Source organism: Mauremys reevesii, linkage group 25 (assembly GCF_016161935.1).
Source record: "Mauremys reevesii isolate NIE-2019 linkage group 25, ASM1616193v1, whole genome shotgun sequence".
NCBI lineage: Eukaryota > Metazoa > Chordata > Testudines > Geoemydidae > Mauremys > Mauremys reevesii.
In genome coordinates, this window is record NC_052647.1 from 15,134,451 (window position 1) to 15,161,687 (window position 27,237).

At 66.5% G+C, this 27,237-nt stretch overlaps 2 protein-coding genes across 2 annotated transcripts; both read right to left on the reverse strand.

Annotated features, from left to right (window-relative positions):
• Positions 1 to 4,177: 4,177 nt before the first annotated feature.
• On the reverse strand, positions 4,178 to 11,373 carry ARF3 (ADP ribosylation factor 3). Its single transcript, XM_039514826.1, has 5 exons — positions 11,282 to 11,373; positions 8,316 to 8,503; positions 7,189 to 7,299; positions 6,085 to 6,209; positions 4,178 to 5,955 (listed from the first exon to the last, which is right to left on the reverse strand). Exons 2-5 carry the CDS (start codon positions 8,461 to 8,463, stop codon positions 5,794 to 5,796), a joined length of 546 nt encoding a protein of 181 aa, XP_039370760.1. The 5' UTR covers positions 8,464 to 8,503; positions 11,282 to 11,373; the 3' UTR covers positions 4,178 to 5,793.
• Positions 11,374 to 17,554: 6,181 nt separating this feature from the next.
• On the reverse strand, positions 17,555 to 21,895 carry WNT10B (Wnt family member 10B). The gene is made up of 4 exons (XM_039514505.1): positions 21,475 to 21,895; positions 19,966 to 20,228; positions 18,520 to 18,881; positions 17,555 to 18,228 (listed from the first exon to the last, which is right to left on the reverse strand). Exons 1-4 carry the CDS (start codon positions 21,513 to 21,515, stop codon positions 17,770 to 17,772), a joined length of 1,125 nt encoding a protein of 374 aa, XP_039370439.1. The 5' UTR covers positions 21,516 to 21,895; the 3' UTR covers positions 17,555 to 17,769.
• Positions 21,896 to 27,237: the final 5,342 nt, after the last annotated feature.

A 27,237-nucleotide genomic window follows, 5' to 3' on the forward strand; every position in this document is an offset into this window, starting at 1 on the left:
CATGCTGACTCTCCCCCCACCCCCAAGCACCTTCCAGCCTTGGCGTCTGGGGCATGCTGAGCTTTAAGGGCACCAAGCTCCCAGCACCAGAAGGTGGCAGCAAATCATCAGAAATTCCTCCCTTTCCATCCGCTCCCTACAGCTGGTGTTCCTAGGGCACCGCTAGAGGGAAGCTCGCAGCATTAGCATCCCAGCCGGCCTGGACAGGGCACTGCTGCAAACAGGGCCCTGAATGCTGCTGAGGATTTGACTTGCCAGAGACAAAGTCAACCTAATTGCATGTTTAAGGCCCCTGACCCTAACCGTGTTTCGGGCATCCAGCAGGTGCAGGCGGGGAGGGACCATCTAGAGCTTGGGGCCCAGGACACTGGGGTAAGTCCTCGGCCATGCTGCAAACCAGCTCGTTGCCCTGGGCCTCAGCTCCTCCTCCGTGCTGGGGCTAATGCTCCTTCCTGGCTGGAGGCAGGGACAGCATCTCACTCCGTGGGTGGGCAACTCACGGCTCGCCGGGGCCCCCGAGCTCAGCTGGGCCCCCAGGTGCTACAGGAAGACACAGTGGCCACAGCCAGATGGGGCCCCGCCGGGCTGGGTGCCACCCAGGGCCCTGGCCCAGAGAGCTGGGAGTCTGACGAGAGACATTCCCCACCAGAAAGACAGGCCCGGTGCCGGTGGGGCTAGCAGGGACCCAGTGGCAGGGTCGGAGCCAGGACGCAGAACCGGTCAGTCCGTTTCCACCGCACGCACAGCCCGGCAAGAGGCAGGTCCCATCACTCCAAGCCCCCAGGGGAGGAGGTTTGGGCAGATGCCTGTGAATGGGGCTGGGGCGTAACCTCCGTCCATGGCTCCTGTGAGGGCATCGCAGCACCTGCCGGGCCGGGGCCGGCTCCTGTGCTCTGGGGCGTGCGGAACAGGCCCTAGAGGCCGTGTGCTGTCTGGCCCAGCAGGGCCACGCCCGGATCCAGCCCCACCATCGTGCACATCCACCCATTTGGTGACAAGGGCGCCCTTGAGAAACGGGGCCTTGCTGAGCCGACGCTGGTGCCACATGGCCGTGGGCCGGCTTGAAGAACCCTGGACTAGCTAGGGGGGCCCAGGCTGCCCAGTGTGAATGCAGCTCGGCGGGGATAGGGTCACGCTGGCTGCTCCTGTCTGGGGAAGGCCCCTCTGCCCCACACAAGGGGTGGGATGGGCTCGGCTTGCACACTCGGTAACAGTCCCCCCCAGCCACCTTGGCTGTAAAGCACCGAGCCTGGTGCAGAGCTGCCGGGTCTGAGGGACCCTGGCGTGGCCAGTGTGTGCCCTGACGGGGCCGGGCAGGCTGCGTTCGCTCTGTGCAGGGGCAGCGCCCGGGGCCCTGCTCAGGAGGGTGCTAGGAGCTGTACAAACGTTTTCAGCTGCTCCTCTCACCAGGGACAGCCCCACAGCCCCAGCGAGCTGCAGCCCCCAGTCGTCCCGCTCAGCAGTGCCAGGCTCCAGGGCTGGGTGGAGGAGCTGGCTCAGGTTGGGCTCAGCTGAGGGCTCGTGCTCCGGCCTGTGGGCGTTGGCTTTGCCAGGCCGAGCAGCGTCCAGCTGGCTGGGAGCCGGCCCGTTTCCCTGCAGCATGGGGGTGTGGGGCCACCCAGCACCACAAGGCGCCGCGGGGGGCCAGAGCGTGGGCTGGGCTGTGGGGCTGGCTCCCAGGGCGACGGGATCGGCATGCCAGCTATTCCCCCGCCGGGATGCTGCTCCCATTGTCTGGGCCACGCCTGTCATTCCCCGGCTGCGGCCCCGCCACCTGCACCCACATACCAGCCCCCGTTGCCGTGATGTGGCGAAGACGGGCTGGCGGCTCGGGCCGTGAGGCTGTAATGGGATTACGGGGGCTGGGCCCCCTCCCCTGCCCAGAGACAATGTGAGATGGATGGGCTGGTGGGAAACCGGCACCAGCCTCCAGCCCGGGAGCGGGGGGGTCCCTCCGGCAGTAGGGTCCCAGCAGATCCCTGAGCAAAGGCTGCTGCCAGGAAGGGACACAGGATCGGGCCCTGTCACCTCAGAGCTGCTGCAGCCATGGCCTCTAACAAAGTGCCAGAATCAAAGCAGGAGTCCTGGCTCCCGGCCCCCTACACCCCACTCCCCCTCCCAGAGCCGGCAATAGAACCCAGGAGTCCTGGCTCCCGGCCCCCTACACCCCACTCCCCCTCCCAGAGCCGTCAATAGAACCCAGGAGTCCTGGCTCCCGGCCCCCTACACCCCCTCCCCTCCCAGAGCCGGCAACAGAACCCAGGACTCCTGGCTCCCGGCCCCCTACAGCCTCTCCCACTCCCAGAGCCGGCAATAGAACCCAGGAATCCTGGCTCCTGGCCTCCTAGACCCCCTCCCCGAGCCAGGGATAGAACCCAGGAGTCCTGGTTCCCAGCCCCCTGCTCTAACTCACCAGCCCCCACTCCCGTCCCAGAGCTGGGAGAGAACCCTGGAGTCCTGGCTCCCAGCCCCCTGCTCTAATCATCTGCCTGGAGCACTGGGGATTTGAGGGGCAATAGCTCTGGGGAGCGTTGAGTGGGGGGAACTGATTGGCAGACCCGGCAAATGTCTCTCCCAGCCCAGGCATGTGACCTCTTGAGACCCCCCCACCCCGCGCTCCCTCCCCTGCACCCTGGGCTGAAACCCCAGCCCCTGAGTGAAGAGCCAGCCCCACGGGGCGTGATGCTCCTTGTCAGGCCTGCAGCATGGAGACCGGAGGCAGCTGCTGGGCTCCCACTGCCCTGTCTTGCGGGGGGCGGGGGAAGTGGGGCTTTCTTCCCCCCCCACCCCTCACTTTGCTCCCCCCGTGCTGGTGTGCCCCAGCTGAGCTCAGTGGCAGCTCGACTCCGGCTCAAGTCGACACCACAGGACCCACGGCAGGGGAAGTGTCCCACCTGGGCTCCGGCAGGGGCATTTAAACCCAGGGGCCTAAGCCAGGCCTGGCCTCCCCGCACCCCCTGCAGCTGGCACCACCCCCGCCCGCCCACGGGTGATGCTCCGGACGGGGCGGGAGCGTCCCATGGTTTGACCTGCCCTAGTGGAGACCCCAGAATGCTGGAGGCAGCTCCCAGCTCCTTGGCCAAGGCACTTTGGTCTCGTCCGCACTTCAAAGTTGCACCATTTAACAGCCCTGGCACCGCCATCCCCATGGCAGGAAGGCCCCACTGCCCCCCCGACCCCATTCTACCCCGGAAACCGTGCCCATCTGTACCGCGCAGCTCACGAATCCCGGGCAGGGCAGGGGCCATCTCTCCCCACGTCTGGGTGTTCTCGGGACACACCCACCACCTGGCACCCGCTCGACCCCCTGCTGCCCCCCGAGAGCGCAGCCTCGCCCCCAGGGGCCGTCCAAGCTTCGCGCCGCTACGAACCGTCTGGCCTGTCCCACCGCAGTGCTCCGGCTCGTATGGGGGCCGAGGCCAAGCTGCAGGGTGCAGGGGGGTTGCGGGAAGGGGAATGGGGTGAATCCAGCAAGGGGGGGTGAATGGGCTGGAACAGTGCGAATGGCAGAACCTGCAGGGCCCCTCCCCGAGGCTCAGGATCACACAGTCAATATGCAGCAGAGCTGGGGGCGGCAGAACCCAGGAGTCCTGCACCAGGGGCCCCTCTCTCTTCCAGAGCCACAGGGCCAGCGCCAGGTCCTGTGCTCCAGACGCAGGCGGCCCCCCATCCCCCCGCCGGCCGAGGGCGAGGATTCAGTGCCTGCCCCCACTTGTTTCAAATCAGTGTGTGGAACGGGCACAATCCGCCTCCCCCAGCCAGGATTAGAGGTAATGGGATTTACCATGGCAGCCAATATCCCCTTCCATACAGGACCGGGGGGGAGTAGGGGGGTAAAGCTTCTCTCTGGCTCCGGATCTCCCTGTCCCAGAAGCACCATCGCTCCCCTAAGCTGTTTCTAATTAAAGTCACCCCTTCCCCAGCCCGCCCAGGGGACCCGGCTTCACTGGCACCAATGGGGGTGGGGGGTGAGGGCACCAGATCCGGGCCACGTACCAGCTCAGCCCAAGTGCGATGAGGAGTCCCAGCCCCCCGCCCGCTCTAACCCACTAGACCCCTCCCAGAGCAGGGGAGAGAACCCAGGAGTCCGGGCTCCCCCCCGCCTAAGAGAGTAGTTGGGAGTCTTAGTTCCTCTGGCAGCCCCGGGGAGGGGAAAGAAGCGACACGGGGCCGGCACTACATAAAACATGTTTAATATTCAAGGGGGTACAGGAGTCCTCGTGTATCCAGCACCCCGAGAGCTGGGGGGGGGGGTGCTAGACACACAGGCCACATCCCAGGGCAGAACCACGGGCAACGTCACACCAAGCAGAGACCGGGGGTATAAATACATGTGCTGGGGAGGAGCTGACAGTCCGTCCGCCCGCCCCGGGGGGGAGGGAGGGGGTGTTGGTTCTCATTACAATCACTGTGCTGCACACGGGGGGGGGTTCAAGGCGCAGGAGTCGCTTGCGAATCGCTGCCCCCTGCTGGCTGGTTAGGTGGCTCCCCAAGCCGGGGGGAGTGGGTGAGGCCCAATTTCCCTCATCTTGGGGGGGGGGGTCGCATGCATGACTACTGGGATGGGACAAAGGAAAAAACAACACACTCCTTGGTAACCAGCCCACTGAGAAACAGCCGCTAATTACCCAGCCCAACCTGAGCTGAGGTGCTCCCACCCCTCTGCTATGGGCAAGTCCTGGGGGGGGCAGCGGGGGTCCCTGATGCATCTCCCCAAAATCCCTGCTTAGCCCAACAGGCGCTTCTCGGGGTGTCCCCACCGCAGGAAGTCGTGATAACCGGAGTGCCCCCCACTGCTGCCGAGGAGGCGGGTCCTGGGGAACGGGGGGGGCTGCAGGGGAGGAATCCTGCCTCTTGAAGTGACTTGATTTGGTGGGGGGGGGGGGCGAACCGGGGGCCCCGCAGCAAGCTCTGGGGCAACCTTGGGGGAGTCACTGAGCAGCTGTGGGTGCTGTCGGGGCGCCGCCCCAGTGGAGACACAGGGAAGCGCACGGGGACGCTGGGTCCGGCAGCGTCTGAAACCTGGTGGGGGGAGGGGGGAGAGGCTGGGGGGGCAATTTCCTCCATGGTCCCGATTCTGCCACTGAATCCACAGCCCCCTGCTGCCCCCGGCCTGGCCCCTCTCTGGCCCCTCGGGAACCCCAGAGTCTGCACTGGCCGGTCCCCCACCAGCTCTGCCAGCCCTGCCTCGTGTCTGTACAGCGTGGTGCAGGGGGGCTGGGAATGTGCGAGGGGGGTGGGGGGGGAAGGACCGTGTTGCCAGCAGGGGGCACTGCCCTAGCAAGTGATACAACTCCCTCCCACCCCCGTGAAAGATGGAATGGGATGAGACCCAGGAACGACTCCCCCAGCGGCCCCCCCCCCCCCCCCCCAGAAGCTTAAAGCTGCCTTGAGGAATTCACCTCCGTGTTTAGAGTCACGTCACAGGGCACCAAGAACAACAGAAAAACAACACAAAAGAAAGGCCACTGCTCCACGCGGGGCCGTCGGCGCCCCCCCGACGGCAGGGGGCTGCCCCAGCACAGAAGCAGATGCCTCCCGCCCCCCCATATATTTATATATCGATATATTCATCACACGCGCACACCCCCCGAGATCCGTGCAAACCCCAGGGGAGGGGAGGGGACCAGAACCGAGACCCCAAATCAAACCCACAGCAACCGGTGCCGGAAAGAAAGCAAAACCCAACGAGAGGGGAGGGGGGAAGAGCCGACGGGTCCTGCCAGCCTGAGAGGGGGTGGGCAGAAGGGCGGCTCCGCCCGGCCCCTCGCAGCGCGGGGGGGCAGCTCACGCTCACTTCTTGTTCTTCAGCTGGTTGGCCAGCCAGTCCAGGCCCTCGTAGAGCCCGTCGCCGCTGGTGGCACACGTGGCCTGGATGTACCAGTTGCGGTGACGCAGGGAGTGCAGGCCCAGCTTGTCCGTGATCTCCGCCGCGTTCATGGCGTTGGGCAGGTCCTGGGGGGGCACAGAGGGGGTTACGAGCTGACCCGGCCAGACACCACGGTGACGGGCACCTCGCCCACAGAGAATTCAGTCCCAGGGCAGCCGAGGCTGGAGGGGCCCTGGGGGGGACGTGACACCCACCTGCTTGTTGGCGAAGACGAGGAGCACAGCGTCCCGCAGCTCATCCTCGGCCAGCATCCGCATCAGCTCCTCGCGCGCCTCGTTCACCCGCTCCCGGTCATTGCTGTCCACCACGAAGATCAGCCCTGGGGGTGGAGGGAGGGCACTGACGCCGCGCACTGACACTGGGGGGGGTTACTCTGACCCCCAGCTAGGAAGCCCCACCCCTCTCCGGGGCTGTGTGACAGTGTGCCCCCAAACCCCTTCTTGGGGGGGCAACAGTGCACCCCCAAACCCATTACCACCCCACCTTGGAGGGGGTGACCATGCACCCCCAAACTCCTCTAATGGGGGGTCGAACAAAGTCAGTCACCAATTCTCTTCCCCCCACCCACTCACACCATGGCGGGGGAGGGGGGAGCAGGTAGGGTGACCAGATGTCCCGATAAAACCAGGCCTGTCCCGATATTTAACCTGTTGTCCCATGTCCAGATCAGTGTCCGATCGGGGCGTCATTTGTCCCGATATTCGGGTAAGAAGGCAAGCGGGAGGGAGGCGCTGACCCTGTGGGTGCTCTGGGGCTGGAGCACCCACGGGGAAAAATTGCAACCAAGCTCCCCCCTCCTCGCCACCTGCTCCCCCCAGCGCGTCACGTCCCCGCTCCTCCCCCCTCCCAGCACTTCCCGCCGCCTAACAGCTGTTTGACAGCGCTTAGCGCTTTCCAGGAGGGAGGGGCGGGGACTTGGGGGCGGATGCTTGGGCAGGAAGAGGCAGGGGGTGGGCGAGCACTCACCCGGCAGAGGGGAAGTCGGCACCCTAGGGGTGAGTGGCGGGCGGTGGGTGGGGAACTGAGGAGGGACTCAGCAAGGGCGCAGTAGGGGGGGGCGCGAGCGGGAAGGGGGCGGGACCTGCGGCAGAGCAGGGGCGGAGCCTGGGAGGAGCGGGGGTGGATTGTGGGCGGGGCTGACAGCACCCCAGTGTCCCCCAAAATGTAAGTGTTGTGATCTGGTCCCCCTAGGAGCAGGAGAGAGAGAAACCTTCTACCCCTCCCCCCCTCCAGATACTCAGACGATCGCTGGGGGGGAGGGAAGGCCCCCAGGAGAGGGGGGGCTCTGCCCGCCGTACCCTGGGTGTTCTGGAAGTAGTGCCGCCACAGGGGCCGGATCTTGTCCTGGCCGCCCACGTCCCACACGGTGAAGCTGATGTTCTTGTACTCGACAGTCTCCACGTTGAAGCCTGCAAAGTGTGTGGGGGGGGGTTAGCCACAGACGTGGGGGGCAGCCAGCCCTGCCCCCAGTGGGGGCTCAACCCTCTTTGCCTCGGGCAGTTCTGCCAGTGAGGGGCACTGCTCAGTGCCAGCCACCGCGGAGGCACTGCACTGAGACCCAGCAAACTCATCTCACACAGGAGCCTCTCAATGGACAAAGGAGAAACTGAGGCAGGGAGGGGGGCAGGGCGGTGCAGGTTCAGATGGGGAAATTGAGGCACAGAGGTCAGCAACTTGCCTCCAAGTTCACACTGCAGCAAAGCTGGACAAAGAACCCAGGATCCTGACTCCCAACTCCTCCCCTCTAACCACTAGACCCCACTCCCCTCCCAGCGCCGGGGACAGAACCCAGGAGTCCTGGCTCCCAGCACCCCCTGCTCTAACCCACCAGCCCCCACTCCCCTCCCAGCACCGGGGAGAGAACCCAGGAGTCCTGGCCCCCAGCCCCCCTGCTCTAACCCACCAGCTCCCACTCCCCTCCCAGCGCCGGGGAGGGAACCCAGGAGTCCTGGCCCCCAGCCCCCCTGCTCTAACCCACCAGCTCCCAGGAGTCCTGGCACCCAGCCCCTGCCCTAACCCACCAGCCCAGCGCCGGGAGAGAAACCCAGTCCTCCTGCCCCAGCCCTGCGACAGAACCCAGGAGTCCTGGCTCCCAGCACCCCTGCTCTAACCCACCAGCTCCCACTCCCCTCCCAGCGCCGGGGAGAGAACCCAGGAGTCCTGGCCCCAGCCCCCTGCACTCACCCACCAATCCCCCCGCCCCCCCCAGCTGCCGACAGGACTCAGGAGCCCTGATGAAATGTTCTATGGGGACCCAAACCACCCTAGACGCCAGCCAGGGCCCAGGCCCGTTATGGGTCAGCTGGTCCTTTCCTCCGGCCCCCCAGCCAGCACGTGACCACGCCCGCCACATGGGAGTCCCTGTCCCCGTGGCCGGGCCGGCTGACGGGAGCCCCAGGGGCTGTGGCCCGGCGCCCGGCCCTACCGATGGTGGGGATCGTGGTGACGATCTCGCCCAGCTTCAGCTTGTAGAGGATGGTGGTCTTCCCGGCCGCGTCCAGCCCCACCATCAGGATGCGCATCTCCTTCTTGCCGATCAGGCTCTTCAGCAGGTTCCCGAAGATGTTACCCATGGCGGTGCGGGGGCTCCCGGGGCCGGCTCGCTGGCGGTTCCTGGGCAGCGGGAAGGGCAAGGCCGGCCGGCGTCAGGCGCCTGCGGAGACAGCAGCTCCCAGCGCCCCCGGCTGCAGGGGGGCGCAGGCCCCAGGAGCTCAGCTCCACGGCAGGGCTGGGTCGGGCACTGGTCCCCATGGCCAGCAGCGACAGTCAGGGGCCCTGCTGGCCCATTGGCTTCAGGCTACCCAGGCCCCGCGGGCCATCGGTGAGAAGGATCAGCCTGGAGCCCAGGGCAGCGCCACAGGCTGGCTTTGTGCACCCCACAAGGGACCTTTCTCCCTGCGTCACAATACTGAAAGGCAGAGCCGGGGGGCAGCCGTGCCAGGCCGTGCCCAGCACCCACCAGGGCCAGCTGACTCGGCAGCCCTCACTCCCCCTCCACGGAGCGTCGGCCCCCAAGGCACCGGCAGCAGGGGCACGGCAGTGCTGCCAGCGAGGGCCAGGAGCAGCACACGCAGGGCTGGGGGTGGGGGGTTCATAGTGGGGAGGGGTCCATCACCCAGGCTCCTAACGCTGTGCTAGCCAATCAAAACAGGCCTTGCCCCAGCGCCTGCCAACCGCAGCCCCCAGCAGGTGGGTCCAGACCAGCCTGAACACAAATGGGGAAACTGAGGCACTGAGACAGGGACTTGCCCAAAGCCACGGAGTCAACAGAGGAATTCCCAGCCTCCAGCCACTCTCCTTCCAGAGCTGGGAACTGAACCGAGGAGTCCTGGCTGCCAGCCCCCCACTTCCCCTGCGCCTGTACACGGTACCGGCGCAGGGGAAGGGGGCCCCTTTCCAGACCATTTCCCTCTCCTTGGCGTTTAGGCCATTCCCTGCCCTCGGGGTGTCAGGGCCCCCCTGCCCGCCCACGCCTCCCTCTGATCCCAGCGCCAGATCCTTCTTCTCTACAGCCTGCCAGGGCACCCCTCTGGATAGCCCAGACCCATGAGCACCCCCCCGTCCCGTGAGAGCACTGGGCCCTCCCAGCAGCCCCCAGGGCTGTGACCCACCCACCCAAAATGACTAATAATGAAGCACGACAATGCTCCCTGCCTTGCACCCCCAACACTTCACAAGTGATAATGGGGGGAGCTCCCCCCTGAAAAACCCACAGGGGGTTCACTCTCTGGTCAGCACGGGGGCAAGACCCCAGGCCCTGCTGCCCCCCACCCCAGGAAAGAAGGGCCCCTCGGGGGGGGGGGAGGTAGCCCCCAAGCCTCAGGGGGGACCTGCTCAGAGAACAGGGTTGTGCCCACTCTTTGGAAGGGCCCTGCCCCCCTCTGGGCTCTCAGCCCCTTCCACTTTTGGGGTCTGCAAATAGGACCCCAAAACCAGCCTCCCCCAGCAGCAGGGGGGCAAGGCCTGTGCCCCTGTCGGGATGCTGGCAGGCGCCAGCTGGGCTCCCCACTCTCCCCCAGGCACAACGCCCCCCTCAGACACCCCTCTCTGGATGGGGCCCCGGGGCGAGCGACGCCTGGGTCCAGCCCCCTCACCCCGCTGGGTCTGAGACATCCCCACTCCCAGGGCTCCCCACGCTCAGTGACAGGGTGGGCCAGCTGCCCCCCCCAGCCCCTCCAGGGAACAGACCCCAGTGCAGCCCATGCACCCCCAGCTGGCCTGCACCCAAACCCCCACCCTGCCGGGGGAGCTGGCCTGCTCCCCCCCATGCACCCACAGAGCGTGCCCCCCCGGAGTATGGGCCCCATTGCATGGGCCCCCAGGGAGCTGGCCTGCTCCCCCCCATGCACCCACGGAGCGTGCCCCCCCGGAGTATGGGCCCCATTGCATGGGCCCCCAGGGGCTGGCCTGCTCCCCCCCATGCACCCACGGAGCGTGCCCCCCCGGAGTACAGACCCATTGCATGGGCCCCCCGGGGGCTGGCCTGCTCCCCCCCATGCACCCACAGAGCGTGCCCCCCCGGAGTACAGACCCATTGCATGGGCCCCCGGGGGCTGGCCTGCTCCCCATGCACCCACAGAGCGTGCCCCGGAGTACAGACCCATTGCATGGGCCCCCAGGGGCTGGCCTGCTCCCCCCCATGCACCCCCAGAGCGTGCCCCCCCGGAGTACAGACCCATTGCATGGGCCCCCCGGGGGCTGGCCTGCTCCCCCCCCTGCACCCACGGAGCGTGCCCCCCCGGAGTAGTGCCCCATTGCAAGGGCCCCCCAGGGGCTGGCCTGCTCCCCCCCATGCACCCACAGAGCGTGCCGCCCCCGGAGTACAGACCCATTGCATGGGCCCCCAGGGGCTGGCCTGCTCCCCCCCATGCACCCACAGAGCGTGCCCCCCCGGAGTACAGACCCATTGCACGGGCCCCCCGGGGGCTGGCCTGCTCCCCATGCACCCACAGAGCGTGCCCCCCGGAGTACAGACCCATTGCATGGGCCCCAGGGGCTGGCCTGCTCCCCATGCACCCACAGAGCGTGCCCCCCCGGAGTACAGACCCATTGCACGGGCCCCCCGGGGGCTGGCCTGCTCCCCCCCCATGCACCCACGGAGCGTGCCCCCCCCGGAGTACGGGCCCCATTGCATGGGCCCCCCGGGGGCTGGCCTGCTCCCCCCCATGCACCCACAGAGCGTGCCCCCCCGGAGTACAGACCCATTGCATGGGCCCCCAGGGGGCTGGCCTGCTCCCCCCCATGCACCCACGGAGCGTGCCCCCCCCCGAGTACAGACCCATTGCATGGGCCCCCCGGGGGCTGGCCTGCTCCCCCCCATGCACCCACGGAGCGTGCCCCTCCCCAGGGGACAGGCCTGCTACTCCCCGGGCCCCTGCACCCCGCACCTACCTGCTCCGGCTCCGGCTCGCGCTCCTCCTCCCGCCCCCTCCTCCCCAGCTGACTCTGCACTGACCCCCCCTCCCCTCTAGCCGGAAGCAGCAGGCCCGTGCACGCACCCGGGGATCTCGCGAGAGCTCTCGCCTAACTCTGGGGAGAGGGGGGGCAGCAAACCTCGCGAGATCAGCAACCCATCTCCATGGCAGCTGCTGCAGCAATGCAAGGGGGGGGGGGGGTTGCTGCACTAGTGGGGGAGGGGAAGTGCAAGGGGGGCTGCATTGGGGGTGCATTAGGGGAGCTGAGGGTGTGAAGCATCGTGGGTCTTGTGCATGCCTGGGGGCGCTGGGGTGGGGCTGTTACCGGAGATGATGCGTGTGTATGGGGGGGGGTCACATCAGCGTGGGAGTGGGACGCGCGGGGGCTGGAGCGTGAATAGGGAGGCTAAGATTCATGATGGTGAGGTGCCATCGGGAGTGTGCATGGGGGGGCGAGGTGCATTAGCGGGGGGTGACGTGCATGCGGGGGTCATGGTGCATTAGTAGATGTGCATGGTGGGGCCGTGGTGCATTGGCGGGACATGTGCATGCGGGGCCTTGGTGCATTAGCAGGGGGTGACATGCATGGGAGGCAGGTGCATTAGCAGGAGATGTGCATGGGGGCTGTGGTGCATTAGCAGGGGTGACATGCATGTGGGCTCATGGTGCATTAGCAGGAGAAAATGTGCATGCAGGGCTCATGGTGCATTAGCAGGAGATGTGCATTGGGGCTGTGGTGCATTAGCGGGGGTGATGTGCATGGGGGTCATGGTGCATTAGCGGAAGACATGCATGGGGCTGTGGTGCATTAGGGGGTGACGTGAATGGGGTCATGGTGCATGGGGGCTGCGGTGCCTTTGTGGGGGGGACGTGCATGCGGGGGTCATGGTGCATTAGCGGGGTGACGTGTATGCGGGGGTTGTGGTGCATTAGCGGGAGATGTGCATGTGGGGGTCATGGTGCATTAGCGGGGGTGACGTGCATGTGTGGGTCATGGTGCATTAGCGGGGTGATGTGCATGCAGGGGTCGTGGTGCATTAGCGGGAGATGTGCATGCGGGGGTCGTGGTGCATTAGCGGGGTGACGTGCATGCGGGGGTCATGGTGCATTAGCGGGGTGATGTGCATGCAGGGGTCGTGGTGCATTAGCGGGAGATGTGCATGCGGGGGTCATGGTGCATTAGTGGGAGATGTGCATGGGGGCTGTGGTGCATTAGCAGGAGATGTGTATGGGGGTCATGATGCATTAGCGGGAGATGTGCATGGGGGCTGTGGTGCATTAGCGGGGGATGTGCATGCGGGGTCATGGTGCATTAGTGGGGGTGACATGCATGCGGGGGTCATGGTGCATTAGCGTGTGACGTGCATGCAGGGGTCGTGGTGCATTAGCGGGGGTGACGTGCATGCAGGGGTGGTGGTGCATTAGCGGGGTGATGTGCATGCAGGGGTCGTGGTGCATTAGCGGGGGTGACGTGCATGCAGGGGTCGTGGTTCATTAGCGGGGTGACGTGCATGCGGCGGTCGTGGTGCATTAGCGGGGGTGACGTGCATGCAGGGGTTGTGGTGCATTAGCAGGGTGATGTGCATGCAGGGGTCGTGGTGCATTAGCGGGGGTGACGTGCATGCAGGGGTCGTGGTGCATTAGCGGGGTGATGTGCATGCAGGGGTCGTGGTGCATTAGCGGGGGTGACGTGCATGCGGGGGTCGTGGTTCATTAGCGGGGTGACGTGCATGCGGGGGTCGTGGTTCATTAGCGGGGTGATGTGCATGCAGGGGTCGTGGTGCATTAGCGGGAGATGTGCATGCGGGGGTCGTGCATTAGTGGGAGATGTGCATAGGGGCTGTGGTGCATTAGCAGGAGATGTGTATGGGGGTCATGGTGCATTAGTGGGGGTGACATGCATGTGGGGGTCATGGTGCATTAGTGAGAGATGTGCATTGGGGCTGTGGTGCATTAGCGGGGGTGATGTGCATGGGGGGTCATGGTGCATTAGTGGAAGATGTGCATTGGGGCTGTGGTGCATTAGGGGGTGATGTGAATGGGGGTCATGGTGCATGGGGGCTGTGGTGCATTAGCGGGGGTGACGTGCATGCGGGGGTCGTGGTGCATTAGCGGGGTGACGTGCATGGGGGTCATGGTGCATTAGCGGGAGATGTGCATGCAGGGGGTCACACTGCACGAGTGGAGAGGGCGCAATGCAGGAGGAGGAGGAGGCTCCCCTGCAGCGTGAGTTGGGGATAAGGCAGGAACGTTCCCCATGTGACCATCAGCTCCCCCCGGTCCTCTGGCCCAGTCGCTGCACACAGGCAGGTTGCTCAAGCCCCTGGGGTGCTGCTTGCCCCGAGCAGAACTCCCCCCCCACCCCCGCGGGGAGCCAGCTTGCCCTGGCTTACTGTGGCAGCACCCCACGGCAGCCTGTGCCACTCTCCCCCAGCAGGTGGCGCACTGCGCCTTGCAGTGTGGACGCACATGGGAGGAGAGGAGAGGAGAGGAGAGGAGTAGCCTTGGGGCTGGGCATGGGCACCCCTGCCCCGTGGGCAGCCAGGCTGGGCACCCGCCGGCTGGGAGTCAGGACGCCTGGGTTGGGTCAGTGCAGGTGGCTCCGTGCACTGCAGCTGCAGTTTGAGAGTCAGGGCTCCGGGGTTCCCTCCTCCCCCAGGCATGAGTGCATTGCACACAGAACCCCCCAGTGCCCCCTCACTGCACAGAGCCCCCAACCCCCCCTGCGTCCCCTCACTGCACACAGAGCTCCCAACCGCCCCGAGCCCCACTAACTGCACACAGAGCCCCCCAGTGCCCCACTCTCTGCACACAGAGCCCCCAGCCCCCCTGAGCCCCACTAACTGCACACAGAGCCCCCCAGTGCCCCACTCTCTGCACACAGAGCTCCCAAGCCCCCTGAGCCCCACTAACTGCACACAGAGCCCCCCAGTGCCCCACTCTCTGCACACAGAGCCCCAACCCCTGCGTCCCCTCACTGCACACAGAGCTCCCAACCCCGCGTCCCCTCACTGCACACAGAGCCCCCAACCCCTGCGTCCCCTCACTGCACACAGAGCCCCCAACCCCCTGCGTCCGCTCACTGCACACAGAGCTCCCAACCCCGAGCCCCACTAACTGCACACAGAGCCCCCAGTGCCCCACTCTCTACACACAGAGCCCCCAACCCCCCCTGCGTCCCCTCACTGCACACAGAGCCCCCAACCCCCTGCGTCCCCTCACTGCACACAGAGCCCCCAGTGCCCCACTCACTGCACACAGAGCTCCCAACCCCTGCGTCCCCTCACTGCACACAGAGCCCCCAACCCCGAGCCCCACTAACTGCACACAGAGCCCCCCAGTGCCCCACTCTCTGCACACAGAGCCCCCCCCAGTGCCCCCTCACTGCACACACACACACACACACACACACACACACAGCTCTGCACTCTGTACAATCCCCCCTGCCCCCCCGCACTGTGTGGCTGGAGGCTGGGCTGGGCTGCAGGGCAGGCTGAGGTCAGGGCAGGGCCTGTGTGTTTGCAGCGTGAGTCAGACCGTGCAGCTCCCAGGGAGTGTCCCGCCTCAGCTGCTAGGGGAGCAGGATGCTGGCAAGCGGGGCCTCCCCACGGCAGGCCCAGCCCCCCCCCCCCCATTGACGCCCCTCAGCCCTGCCCGGGGGAGGGGTAGACACCCTGGCAGCATGAGCTGAGCCCCCTGAACCTCGCTGCATGTGGGGGTTCAGCAAATGGTGGGGTACGGGGCCCTGGGTTTCCACAGGCAGTGACCCGCCAGCCCCATGGCCAATGCTGGCTCCCACACCCTCCTGCCCGGCTCCCCTGCCCCGGGAATCCAAGCACACTTTCTGCTGGGGGCCAGGCCCTGCCCTGGGGGGCCCTGGCTCAGCGTCCTGGATCCCAGGAGGGCCCATCTAGCCCGCTCCCCGTCACCCACTGCAGCAGAGGAAATGCACCAACCCCAGCTCTGGAACGGCCCCTGCCCCATCAGGTCGCGGTTGCCTCATTCCCCATGAGGGAGGGCGTCTGCCCTCTCCATGCACAACAGCCTGACCCCGCCCAGCTCTGCTCCCCGCTAACGCCCAGTGGCTGTGAGTTCCACAGTCACCCGCCTGCCATGCAAAGGGCACCCACTGGGTCGTGTTTACATTTGCTGCCCGTCAGTCCTGCCGAAGGCCCCGGGGGCACAGGCGGGTGTGCAGGGTTTCCCCTGCAGAAGCACTGCCCCCCTCTGGTCTCGGGGGTGGGGGTCCGGTGCAGTTTGAAATGGGGGGGGGTGAGGCAGGTCAGTGGGGGGGGCAGGGTGATGCACCCTCCCTGGCCAATGTCTGCACATTGGCTGCTCTGCGGCCTGCGCTGCCTGGGAATGTTCCTCACCCCAGATCGGCGGGGGTGGGGGAGGCTGGCACTGGGCCCCTGCCTGGAGGTAGTCGAGGGAGGGGCACTGCAGCAAGGAATGTAGACGGTCAAGGCCAGGCTGGGCTGGGACCCCTTGGCAGCCCCCACAGCATCCCCCCACCTCCACCACTGCCCTCTGGTGCCTTCGGCTCAGGCTGGTTTCGGGGGGGGGGGGCGGTGTCTGCGCCACTGGGGTCATGGAACACAAAATCCACTGGGGCAAAGGGGAGCGTGTGTCTCGGGAGCTGCTAGCCAGGGGCCAGCTGGTCTCAGGGTGGCTGGGGCCAGGTCGGAGGGGGGCAGCGGGTTGAGCCCCAGAAAACTCACCTCACCAGATAGTAATGGGCTCTGGATGGTCACTCCCCCGCCCCCCGGTCAGATTTGAACCCGCAGCCTAGCAGGACAGCTCCCTGTCCTGTAGCCTCCCTGAGCAGCTGCCATAAAATCCCTGCAAACAGACCGTCTGCTTCATGGGTCAGGCCCACCCGTCTGCCTTCCACTGCCCCCAGCCTTCTCCCCTGAGCACCAGGGCTCTGCTTTGGTGCGGAGAACCTGCCGTGCCCAAGCAAGCCACTGCCACCAGGAAGCTCGCAGCCCCATCGGGGGCACTGCTGTAAGCAGACACAAGGACCCATCCGCACCGTCTCAGCTGCTGGGGCACTGCTACTAGGAAGTTCGCAGCACTGTTATCAGCTGTGGGGAGACATCTTGGCAATGCCCAGGCCTCCACCCACATGCCATGTGGGTTCGCAAGGAAGGTGTGAGTCCTGGCACCCACCCCCCCAACTCTAACCACTGGACCCCACTCCAATGTTTAACCATCATATTTGCTGGGCCTGGGCTGGGAGCGGGCTTTTCTCCCCCAGGGCTCCCTGCCCCTCCCCAGCGAAAGGGTCCGTGCGAGGATCCCTGCTCCCGCACCAGCCTCGTCCAGCGCTTGCACCCGGGAGGGGCACAACAGCAGAGGGGACCTGAGCAGGCCCCGCCCGCCGAGTGTCTGGCGCAGGAGGGGTCTCCGTGGCTCTGTGCAGCGCCGGGCACCGGAACCCGGTGCCAGTGAATTCACCACAGTCACTCCCCAGGCAGGTGCTTTTACTGACAGGAACCGACAGCTGCAGCTAAAATAGCGAAGCGGGACCGTGCTTTGCCATGAGACTCGGGTAGAGGTGTGAAAACAGGCAGTGACCCACGGGGCACACAGACCGGGTGACGCTGATCGGGCTCTGAAGCCCTGAGCTCTCTGCCCTAGAGCAATAAATTAACCCTGCGGCGTCCCCCCACACCGGCCCCCTGCTGATACCCACCCCCGGCCCCCAGAGCATCCCAATGCCCGGAACCTGATATTCCACTGCATCCCCCAGCCCTCACTGCGTCCCCCTGACCCCACTGCTCTGCCCCAACCCCCACTGCGTCCCCCAGCCCCTACTGCTCTGCCCCACCCCGCACTGCATCCCCCTGACCCCACTGCTCTGCCCTGACCCCCCACTGCATTCCCAACCCCACTGCTCCTCCCCACCCCCACTGTGTCCTCCCAAGCCCCACTGCTCCGCCCCAACCCCACTGTGTCCTCCCAACCCCCACTGCTCCTCCCCGACCCTCACTGCATCCGCCTGACTCTCACTGCTCTGTCCCACTCCCCCTACCCCACTGCACCCACAGCATCCGCCCAACCCCTCCACTGCTCTGCTGACCAGCCCCCATACCCCACTGCTCCTGCAATGTCCCCCTGGCCCCACCCCTGAAAGCCCCACTGCCTCCTGGCAACCCCATAACACCCCCTCTGCCCCACCCCACACCGCTGATCCCCTGCAGCATTTAAAGCATTTACAAAATGTACTTAGCTCCCCCCTGGCCCTGCTGCAGTGCCCCCCCACGCTTCTTGTTCCCTTCCCACAAAGCCCTAGGAGTTATAGCTGCGGAGTTGGGGTGCTGCCCCTCTATTCGGCCCGCAACCTTTGCCCACGCTGCTGGGGGCCCTGCAGGGACCCCCGTGTCGGGCAGAGGGCAGGGGGCTGCTCCATCCATGCTGCCAGGGCAGGAGGCAGGGCTGGGGGGGCACAGCCGGCCCCCCTCACTTGCAGACGCTGAGCCAGCTGCTGAGCCGGCACTGCTCGCACAGCACGGAGCAGCACCACTGGAAGTGGCAGCGGCAGCGCTCGCGGCGTGTCTGGTGCAGGATGTTGTGGCCTCGCCCGCAGCACAGGCTGGCGCACCCATCCGTGCGGGGGCTGGTGTGGTTGCAGGCGCGGCCACGGGTGCCAGGCGAGTCGAGCGCCGGGTCGCGCTCGCAGAAGTCGGGCGATTTCTCAAAGTAGACCAGCTCGCGGGCCAGGCGGCGCTGGCCCAGCCGCGGCCCGAACACGCCACTGTTGCGGTTGTGGGCGCTGATGAAGGCGGCGTGTTGCATCCGCTCCCGCAGCACCGCGCCCACCAGCCGGAACTCGGGCACCACCGGCCAGCACGTGCGGAACTGGCAGCTGCCCGACGTGCCGTGGCACTTGCACTTGCGCTTCATGTTCTCCGCCACCACCTGTTCCGGGAGAGACGGGTGAGCCGGCGGAACTCCCCACCACTGGACCGTGCAGCAACCTGCCATGGGGCCTGCCACTGCTCATCCCCGGCTGCTCCCTGCTGGGGCTCAGGACGGAGCCCCCCCACCCACCCACCCACACACAGAGTGAGCTGCACCCTTCCAGCTTACGCCTGGCCTGAGGCATCTGCCACAGGCCTCCCAGTGAGCAGCAGTGCCCCTGCCCCTTAGCACCCCTCCCCTCCTCTCCTTGCCCGCTCTGCCCCTGCCCCTGCCCCATGGGCACCGTACCTGCCTGCCCACCCAGTTGTTGTGGATCCTCGTCCGGGCCTGGATGTCGCGTGGTGCCTCTCGTGAGTCCAGGAAGTCCCGGGAGAAGCGCTCCCCGAAGCCGATGTCGGGCCCGCAGCCGCCCCACTGCCAGGTGTCCTGCGGGCCGGGCTCGCCCAGGAGCGAGGCCAGGTGAGGGGGGAGGCCCTTGCCCCGGGACAGCGCCTGCAGCTGGCTCAGCTTCAGCCGCTGCTTCTCCTGGCCGCCGTGCTCCCCCCACGCGCAGCCGCAGCCCTGCAACCGGCCCAGGCTACAGGCCGTGGCCACTGAGTGCATCACGCCCGCCGCCAGCAGGGAGAAGGCGAAGGCGCTTTCCCGGAAGCCTGGGGAGCACACGGGGAGCGGGTGAGCTGAGGACCAGGCCGGGCCCCTCCCAGGAGATGGGGAGGAACCCAGGCACCCGTGGCTGGGGATTCATCTCCCCCCTGCAGAAGTGCAGCTGCCTCTGGGGTGGAGCATGAGGCAGCCCTGTAAGTGAGGAGGAACAGCATACCCAGCTGAAACTGGCAGGGTGAGGGGAGGGGGAACAGGGTCACTGGAGTGGGATTTTGGCCAGGACTCCTGGGTTCTTTCCAAACACACCCAGGATCCTTGCTGCCCGGAGCAGTCAGCTGAGCTCCCCCCAGCTCTGCCGGTGCCCCCCCAGTCCCGACCCACAGCTCCCTGCTCTCCCTCGTCTGCTTCTGCCCCTCACAGAAACCACTAACCCCGCTGAACTGTGCTGAGACCAGCTGCACTCGCTTCACTTGTGACCCAAGTGGGTGTTTGAAGGCGGGTCTCCAGAGCCGCCCCCCTCAGTGCCCCTCGCTCTGCTCCTCAAAACTTCCCATCCAGCCACACTGCCCAGCTCCATGGGCATGAGCTGGGACCTGGGGGCGCCTCTGCCGAAGCTGCCCCGTTAGCGCCAGCTGGCCATGGGGCTGAGACCCAGCGAACTCCCTGCGCCCCAGGAGCTGCCCGCCCCGGCAGGAGCAGGCAGGCGCGGCTGGCTCCAGCTCCCTCGCTTTGATCCTGGCTTCATTCTTAGCTCCTCTCCCTTCATGCAGAGGCCAAGGCAACATCAGAGCCGCTCCAGGCTACGGGGAGCAGGGAGGGGGCGGCCCCGACGCGCCATGAAGCAGCACTGGGCGGGGGGGGGAGCCGCAGTGGAGGGGCCAGCAGATGGGCACAGGGCAGGTTGTGCCGGGGCAGGCTGATGGCCTGGTGCTGAGGGGCCAGGCTGGGGAAGTGCAGAGCAGGGTGGGGAGGGTTGGCCCAGCACCCTGAGTGTCTGCAGCCTCCCCCCGCCCCAGGCCCCTGTCTCCTCCCGTGTCCTGCCCCAGCCCCTCCACGTGCTCCTATCCCCAACCCGGACAGGCCCCGCCAGGCCTGGGCCCAGGGCATGGATCCTCCTGCTCCGCCCCTCACCTCTCTTGAGGATGGCGCTGTCCTGCAGCACCTGGCCCGCCCCCGCCAGGCTGGAGCAGTTCCAGCGCTGGTCCCGCAGCTGGCGTTGGCACTCCTGGATGGCGAGCTGGATGCCCTGCAGGGCCGAGGCCGTCACGTCTGGGCTGCGCACGCACAGGCCCATCTGGCGCTTGCTGAGCCCCGGCAGGGTCAGGCACACCGTGTTGGGGGTCAGGACAGGGTCGCTCGGTGGCCTCAGCCCCAGAATGTCATTACCCAGCGCCCTGGAAGGGAAGCAAAGCACATGAGAAGAGCAGAGGGGAGAGAACCCAGGAGTCCTGGCTCCCAGACGCCCCCCCCACTCTAACCACTAGCCCCCACTCCCCTCCCAGAGCCAGGGAGAGAACCCAGGAGTCCTGGCTCCCAGACGCCCCCCCACTCTAACCACTAGCCCCCACTCCCCTCCCAGAGCCAGGGAGAGAACCCAGGAGTCCAATGTGCCATAGACACTCCAGCCCTGCTGGCAGCTGGGCCCATGTGCAGCCTGCATCACACGTGTGTGCAAGGCGTGCAAACCCAAGACCCCCCCCAGCCCTGCAGGGGATCTGCACCTGGCCCCATATGCAGGGGAAATTCCCCCCTCCCTGGAACCAGATTAAAGGGGTTTGAGGATTAGGTGCGTCACCCTCCGGCTCGGCACCCACCCCGGGGTGGGGGTGTTCCCATGATGATGCGAGAGCCCCCTGGCCCCCAGGTCTAGAACAGGGGTTTCCATGGCAATGAAGGGAGGGGCACGCATAAGCTGGGTGGCCTGGAGAGAACATCTGGATGCTGAAGGGGAAATAGTGAAGCTTCGTGCTGTGAGGAGGGAACATACCCCCCGCCCCCCGCCGTGACCCCCCAACCCTCAGGAGATCTACAACCCCACCAAGCCCCAGGACTCCCACGAGATCCAGCCCCCCCAAGCCTCAGCTCCCCATTAGATTCTCCCATAACCCTCCATGGCACACCACGAGATCCAGCCCCCCCTGACCCTGCACAACATCTAGCCAGTGGCCTTCTCCTGGCTCCCAGCCCCCCCTTTCTTCTAATCACTAGACCCCCTAAGCGGAGTTAGAACCCAGGAGTCCTGGCTCCCAGCCCAGCCCCCTATGCTACCCACTAGCCCCCACTCCCTGCCCAGAACCAGGGTAGAACCCAGGAGTCCTGGCTCCCAGCCCAGCCCCCTATGCTACCCACTAGCCCCCACTCCCTGCCCAGAACCAGGGTAGAACCCAGGAGTCCTGGCTCCCAGCCCAGCCCCCTATGCTACCCACTAGCCACCACTCCCTGCCCAGAACCAGGGTAGAACCCAGGAGTCCGGGCGCCAGCCCCTGGCCCAGGTGGTCCCGCGGGCAGAGGGTGCGGGGGGGGGAACCTGGCTGAGTCGCGGCGGGGGCCGACACACCTGCGCGCTGGGCAGGGAGCCGGCCAGCCAGGGACCCCGCCGCCTCCTGACCCCGCGTGACCGCGGCCCTGCCCCCCGCTTACCGGCTCCAGAGGCAGAGGGCGAGGAGGGGGGCGAGCCCCATGCTGCGCTGTGGCTGGCGGGCGCCGGGGCTGCTCTGTCGGGCCGGGCGGGGCCTCCTCCCTCATGTCCCGGCCCGCGGACGGTGTGGGGGGGGGTCGTCTGCTGCTCCGGGCAGCCGCGGGCTGGGGGCTGGAAGGGGCCGGGGGTCGTTAGTGGGGGGAAGATGTCCCAGCCCCCCCGCAGAGTTCTGTCATCTCCGGGGCCTCAACCCCTTACAGGCAGGGAAACTGAGGCAGGGCAGGGCAAGCCCCGGCCCCGCCCTCGCCAAAGGGCTCCCGAGGGGTTACCCCAGCCCAGCCCCCACCCTTCAGCCAGCGGGACCCCCCGGAAAGTCCTGGGGGCGAACCCAGCACAGAGAGCCCGTGATTCCCTCAGCCCCCGGCCGCCCACCCTCCGTCACACGCCGGTCAGTCTGCCCGCGCAGCCCCGGCCCAAGCAATGCCTGGGGGAGCCCAGACGAGCGCACCCTAAGGTGCCCTGCTCCTCGGGTGGGGGCGGGACTGGGAACGCGGGCCCCTCCCTCTCCCCGGGCAGCGAGAGCCTGCACCGCATCTGCCGAGCTGGGCGGGTCCCAGCCTCCTCCCTACCCCCACCCTGCCCCTGGGGCCAGGCTGCAGGGCCCCCACCCGGGCGGGGATCCCAAGGGCCCCGCGCTTGCCCCGCCCCCAAGCCCAGTCCGGGCCCTGAAGGGCAGATCCCCCGGCCATGGGGGCAAAGACCCTTAAAACCACCCTGGGCAGACCCAGGCCCCCTCCCCCGAGCGTCCTTCCTGCTCCTCAAGAAACTGCACTGAAAAAAAAAAACAGAAAACCCACAAACCTTGTCCCTGGGTCTCCCCAGACACGGGGGCACCTGGGCATCACCCAGGCACTGGCAGTGTCGGAGAGAACCCAGGAGTCCTGGCTCCCAGCCCCCCTGCTCTAACCACTAGCCCCCACTCCCCTCCCAGAGCTGTGGAGAGAACCCAGGAGTCCTGGCTCCCAGCCCCCACTCCCCTCCCAGAGCTGTGGAGAGAACCCAGGAGTCCTGGCTCCCAGCCCCCTCTGCTCTGACCCACCAGCCCCCACTCCCATAACAAAGCTGTGGAGAGAACCCAGGAGTCCTGGCTCCCAGCCCGCCCTGCTCTAACCCACCAGCCCCCACTCCCATAACAAAGCTGTGGAGAGAACCCAGGAGTCCTGGCTCCCAGCCCCCCTGCTCTAACCACCAGCCCCCACTCCCCTCCCAGAGCTGTGGAGAGAACCCAGGAGTCCTGGCTCCCAGCCCGCCCTGCTCTAACCACTAGCCCCCACTCCCCTCCCAGAGCTGTGGAGAGAACCCAGGAGTCCTGGCTCCCAGCCCGGCCTGCTCTAACCACTAGCCCCCACTCCCCTCCCAGAGCTGTGGAGAGAACCCAGGAGTCCTGGCTCCCAGCACCCCCTGCTCTAACGGAATATTTGAGGGCATAAGCCCAAGAGGGCTGTGACAGGGGCAGGGACTTGCTGCCCTTGGGGATGGGACGGGGGGTCCCACTCCTGGAGCTGGCCGAGCCCTGGGAGCTGCTGAAGGGACCTGTCCTGACTTGGGCCACGCATGAGCCATTGGGCACCTCCCTGGCAGTGCACTGCTCAGACTGGCCACAGCCCTGCCCCCACTCTTCTATGCACGGGAAAGTCCCTCCTGAACACGGGCCACTCAAACCACCCCCACAACCCACATTGTACAACCCCTGCACCCACACTGTACACACACAGTCCAGCACTCCGCCGCACTGCACCCACACTGCACTGACACTGCACCCCACCAGTTTGTACTGTACACACACTGCACATGTACAGCCCAGCACTCCACCGCACTGCACCCACACTGCACCCCCTCACTGCACCGCATCTCCCAGATTGTATTGCACACACACTGCACACACAGTCCAGCACTCCACTGCACTCGCACTGCACCCCGCCAGTTTGTATTGTACACACACTGCACATGTACAGCCCAGCACTCCACCGCACTGCACCCACACTGCACTCCCTCACTGCACCGCATCTCCCAGATTGTATTGCACACACACTGCACACACAGTCCAGCACTCCACCTTCACTGCACCGCACCTCCCCAGTTTGTATTGTACACCACACACTGCACACACACAGTCCAGCACTCCACCGCACTGCACCCACACTGCACCCCCCTCTCTGCACACCTCCTGCACCACACCTCCCACCAACTGTCACCTGCCACGCAGTGCTCTGACCCCAGCTCTCTCCTCTTCTGCTTTCCTGCCAGTCGCTTTTGTTCACAGAACTTCAGGGCTTCCCTCAGTCGTTTGCTCTTTTCATTTCCCCATTCACTCCCGCACCTCTGCACTCGCCTCCTGGCTCACATGCTACCTAACTGATCTAATCTGTCAGTCCCCACACAGCTCCTGGATCTATCCACCCACCCATCCCCACACAGCTCCTGGATCTATCCACCCACCCATCCCCACACAGCTCCTGGATCTATCCACCCATCCATCCCCACCCTCCCTCTGTATCTATCCACCCACCCATCCCCACACAGCTCCTGTATCTATCCACCCATCCATCCCCACACAGCTCCTGGATCTATCCACCCACCCATCCCCACACAGCTCCTGTATCTATCCACCCATCCATCCCCACCCTCCCTCTGTATCTATCCACCCACCCATCCCCACACAGCTCCTGTATCTATCCACCCACCCATCCCCACACAGCTCCTGTATCTATCCACCCATCCATCCCCACACAGCTCCTGGATCTATCCACCCATCCATTCCCCCACAGCTCCTGTATCTATCCACCCACCCATCCGCACACAGCTCCTGTATCTATCCACCCATCCATCCCCACACAGCTCCTGTATCTATCCACCCATCCATCCCCACACAGCTCCTGGATCTATCCACCCACCCATCCCCACACAGCTCCTGTATCTATCCATCCATCCATCCCCACCCTGCTTCTGTATCTATCCACCCACCCATCCCCACACAGCTCCTGTATCTATCCACCCACCCATCCCCACACAGCTCCTGTATCTATCCACCCATCCATCCCCACACCCCCTCTGTATCTATCCACCCAACCATCCCCACACAGCTCCTGTATCTATCCACCCACCCATCCCCACACACCCACTGTATCTATCCACCCACCCATCCCCACACAGCTCCTGGATCTATCCACCCATCCATTCCCACACCCCTTCTGTATCTATCCAACCAACCATCCCACACAGCTCCTGGATCTATCCACCCACCCATCCCCACACCCCCTCTGTATCTATCCACCCACCCATCCCCACACAGCTCCTGTATCTATCCACCCACCCATCCCCACACCCCCTCTGTATCTATCCATCCACCCATCCCCACACAGCTCCTGTATCTATCCACCCATCCATTCCCACACCCCCTCTGTATCTATCCACCCATCCATCCCCACACAGCTCCTGTATCTATCCACCCACCCATCCCCACACAGCTCCTGGATCTATCCATCCATCCCTCCCCACACCCCCCCCCACACCCCTCTCTCTATCCCCATACCCCCCACACCTCTGTCCATCCAGTGTCAGGATCCCGCTCCCAGCTGAGACACGCGGCCCAGAGACACCCTCCTCCCCTGCTCCCTGCCACGCTCACCCCGTCCTCCCTTCGCTCGCTCCCCCAACGCCCCGCTGCTCCCTCCCCGCCCGGCCCCGCCCGAGCTCCGCTCTTGCCTTCTCCCGCCGCTCAGCCGCTCCGCTCCATGTGCCGCTCTCTGCGTCCCGGGGTTCAGCCCGCTCCGCCGGCTGGCTCCGGCCCCCCCTCCGCGCTCCCCGGCTCCTGCTGGGATCAGAGGATCACACTGCGCTGCAGAGCCGCGCTCAAGTTTTTCTTGGATCTGGGGAGACTCAGCCACTCCCTGAGCCGCCTGCCTGCGCCCAGCCAGCCCGGCAGCCTGCCGCCCCCATCGGCTGAACGGCCCTACCCAGCCCCGGGCGCCTCTAGCCAGCCAGCCCCGCCTCCCCGTGCGCCCCTCTGGCTACCCCTCCCTCCCCGTGCGCCCCCTGTTCCCATGCACCCCTCTAGCCACCCTCCCTCCTCTCGCTACCCCTCCTTCTCTCCCTCCCTCCCCGTGCGCCCCCAGTCCCCATGCACCCCTCTAGCCACCCCTCCCTCCCTACCTCCCCATGCGCCCCCCTGTCCCCATACACCCCTCTAGCCACCCTCCCTCCCCGTGCGCCCCTCTCGCTACCCCTCCTTCTCTCCCTCCCTCCCCGTGCGCCCCCTGTCCCCATGCACCCCTCTAGCCACCCTCCCTCCCCGTGCGCCCCTGTCCCCATGCACCCCTCTAGCCACCCTCCTCCCCATGCACCCCTCTCGCTACCCTCCTTCTCTCCCTCCCTCCCCGTGCGCCCCCCTGTCCCCATGCACCCCTCTAGCCACCCTCCCTCCCCGTGCGCCCCTCTCGCTACCCCTCCCTCCCCGTGCGCCCCCTGTCCCCATGCACCCCTCTAGCCACCCTCCCTCCCCATGCACCCCTCTCGCTACCCCTCCTTCTCTCCCTCCCTCCCCGTGCGCCCCCCTGTCCCCATACACCCCTCTAGCCACCCTCCCTCCCCGTGCGCCCCCTGTCCCCATGCACCCTCTAGCTACCCTCCCTCCCTCCCCGTGCGCCCCTGTCCCCATGCACCCATCTAGCCACCCCCTCCCCGTGCGCCCTCTCGCTACCCCTCCCACCCTCCCCGTGCCTATACACACCTCTCTAGCTACCCCTCCCCGTGCGCCCCTCTAGCTACCGCTCCGTCCCCATGGTCACCCATCTCTGTCCCCATACTGCCCCTCCCTCCCTTTGAGCTCATCCCTGCCCTCCCCCCGCTCCCGGGGGCTGTAGGAGCTGGTTGCGGTGACTCAGTGCGGGGGGCGGGGTACTGTGCTACTGAAGACAAGGTCCCCAATGTTTATGCTTCCTAGAAATCTGGGGTGCCGTACGGTGAGCGTCAGGGGGCAAACCCCGGTGTCCTGGCCAAGCCCCGCCCTAGGACAGTCCATTCTGCCCCCTCCTGCCCCCTCCCTTGGATACTTCCCTCCCCGAAGCCTCGTGTAGCTCTTGCCACGTGCTGCTCCTGCGCCCCAGAGGCGGCCGCTGCTCCGTGCTGGGAGAGCGAGCTGTGCGCCGCGGATTAGCTGCCGCGCCCCACCCCAGAGGCGGCTGCCCAGCTCAAGCAATCCCTGCCCAGGCAATCCCGGAGCTCGTAGGGCCAGGGCTCCTGTCCGGGGCACAGCTGCTGTGCCGGACCAGCTGCTACGAGCCTATACCCCCCGCGCCCCGCGAGGGGCGCAGCGCCGCCCTGGCGCAGGGAGCGCGCACCCAGCCAGCACCTGCGGTGCGCTGCGCCATGAGCGCAGGGCCCGCTCCGGCTGCCCGGCGAGGACGCTGCTGCCCCTGCCCCTGGCACCGGGCAATAGGTCCCGGGAGCGGCTCGAGGGGCGGCCACAGCCCGGCCGGGCCCCCGGAGCCTGCCAGCTGGAGCGCGGCCAGCCCCGCGCCGGGGACTTTCCAGGGCGGGGATGCGCGTTTCATCTCCATGGTGGGTGGGCAGGGCCCGTGCGCGCCACGGCCTCCCCCTTCCCTGGAGCCGGGGACTGGGCCCGCAGCGCCCCCCCCCCCGCCCTTCTGGGCTCCGCGGGGGGGGACAAGAGCCGCACGTGCCTTTGGCCAAATCCACCGCGTAGA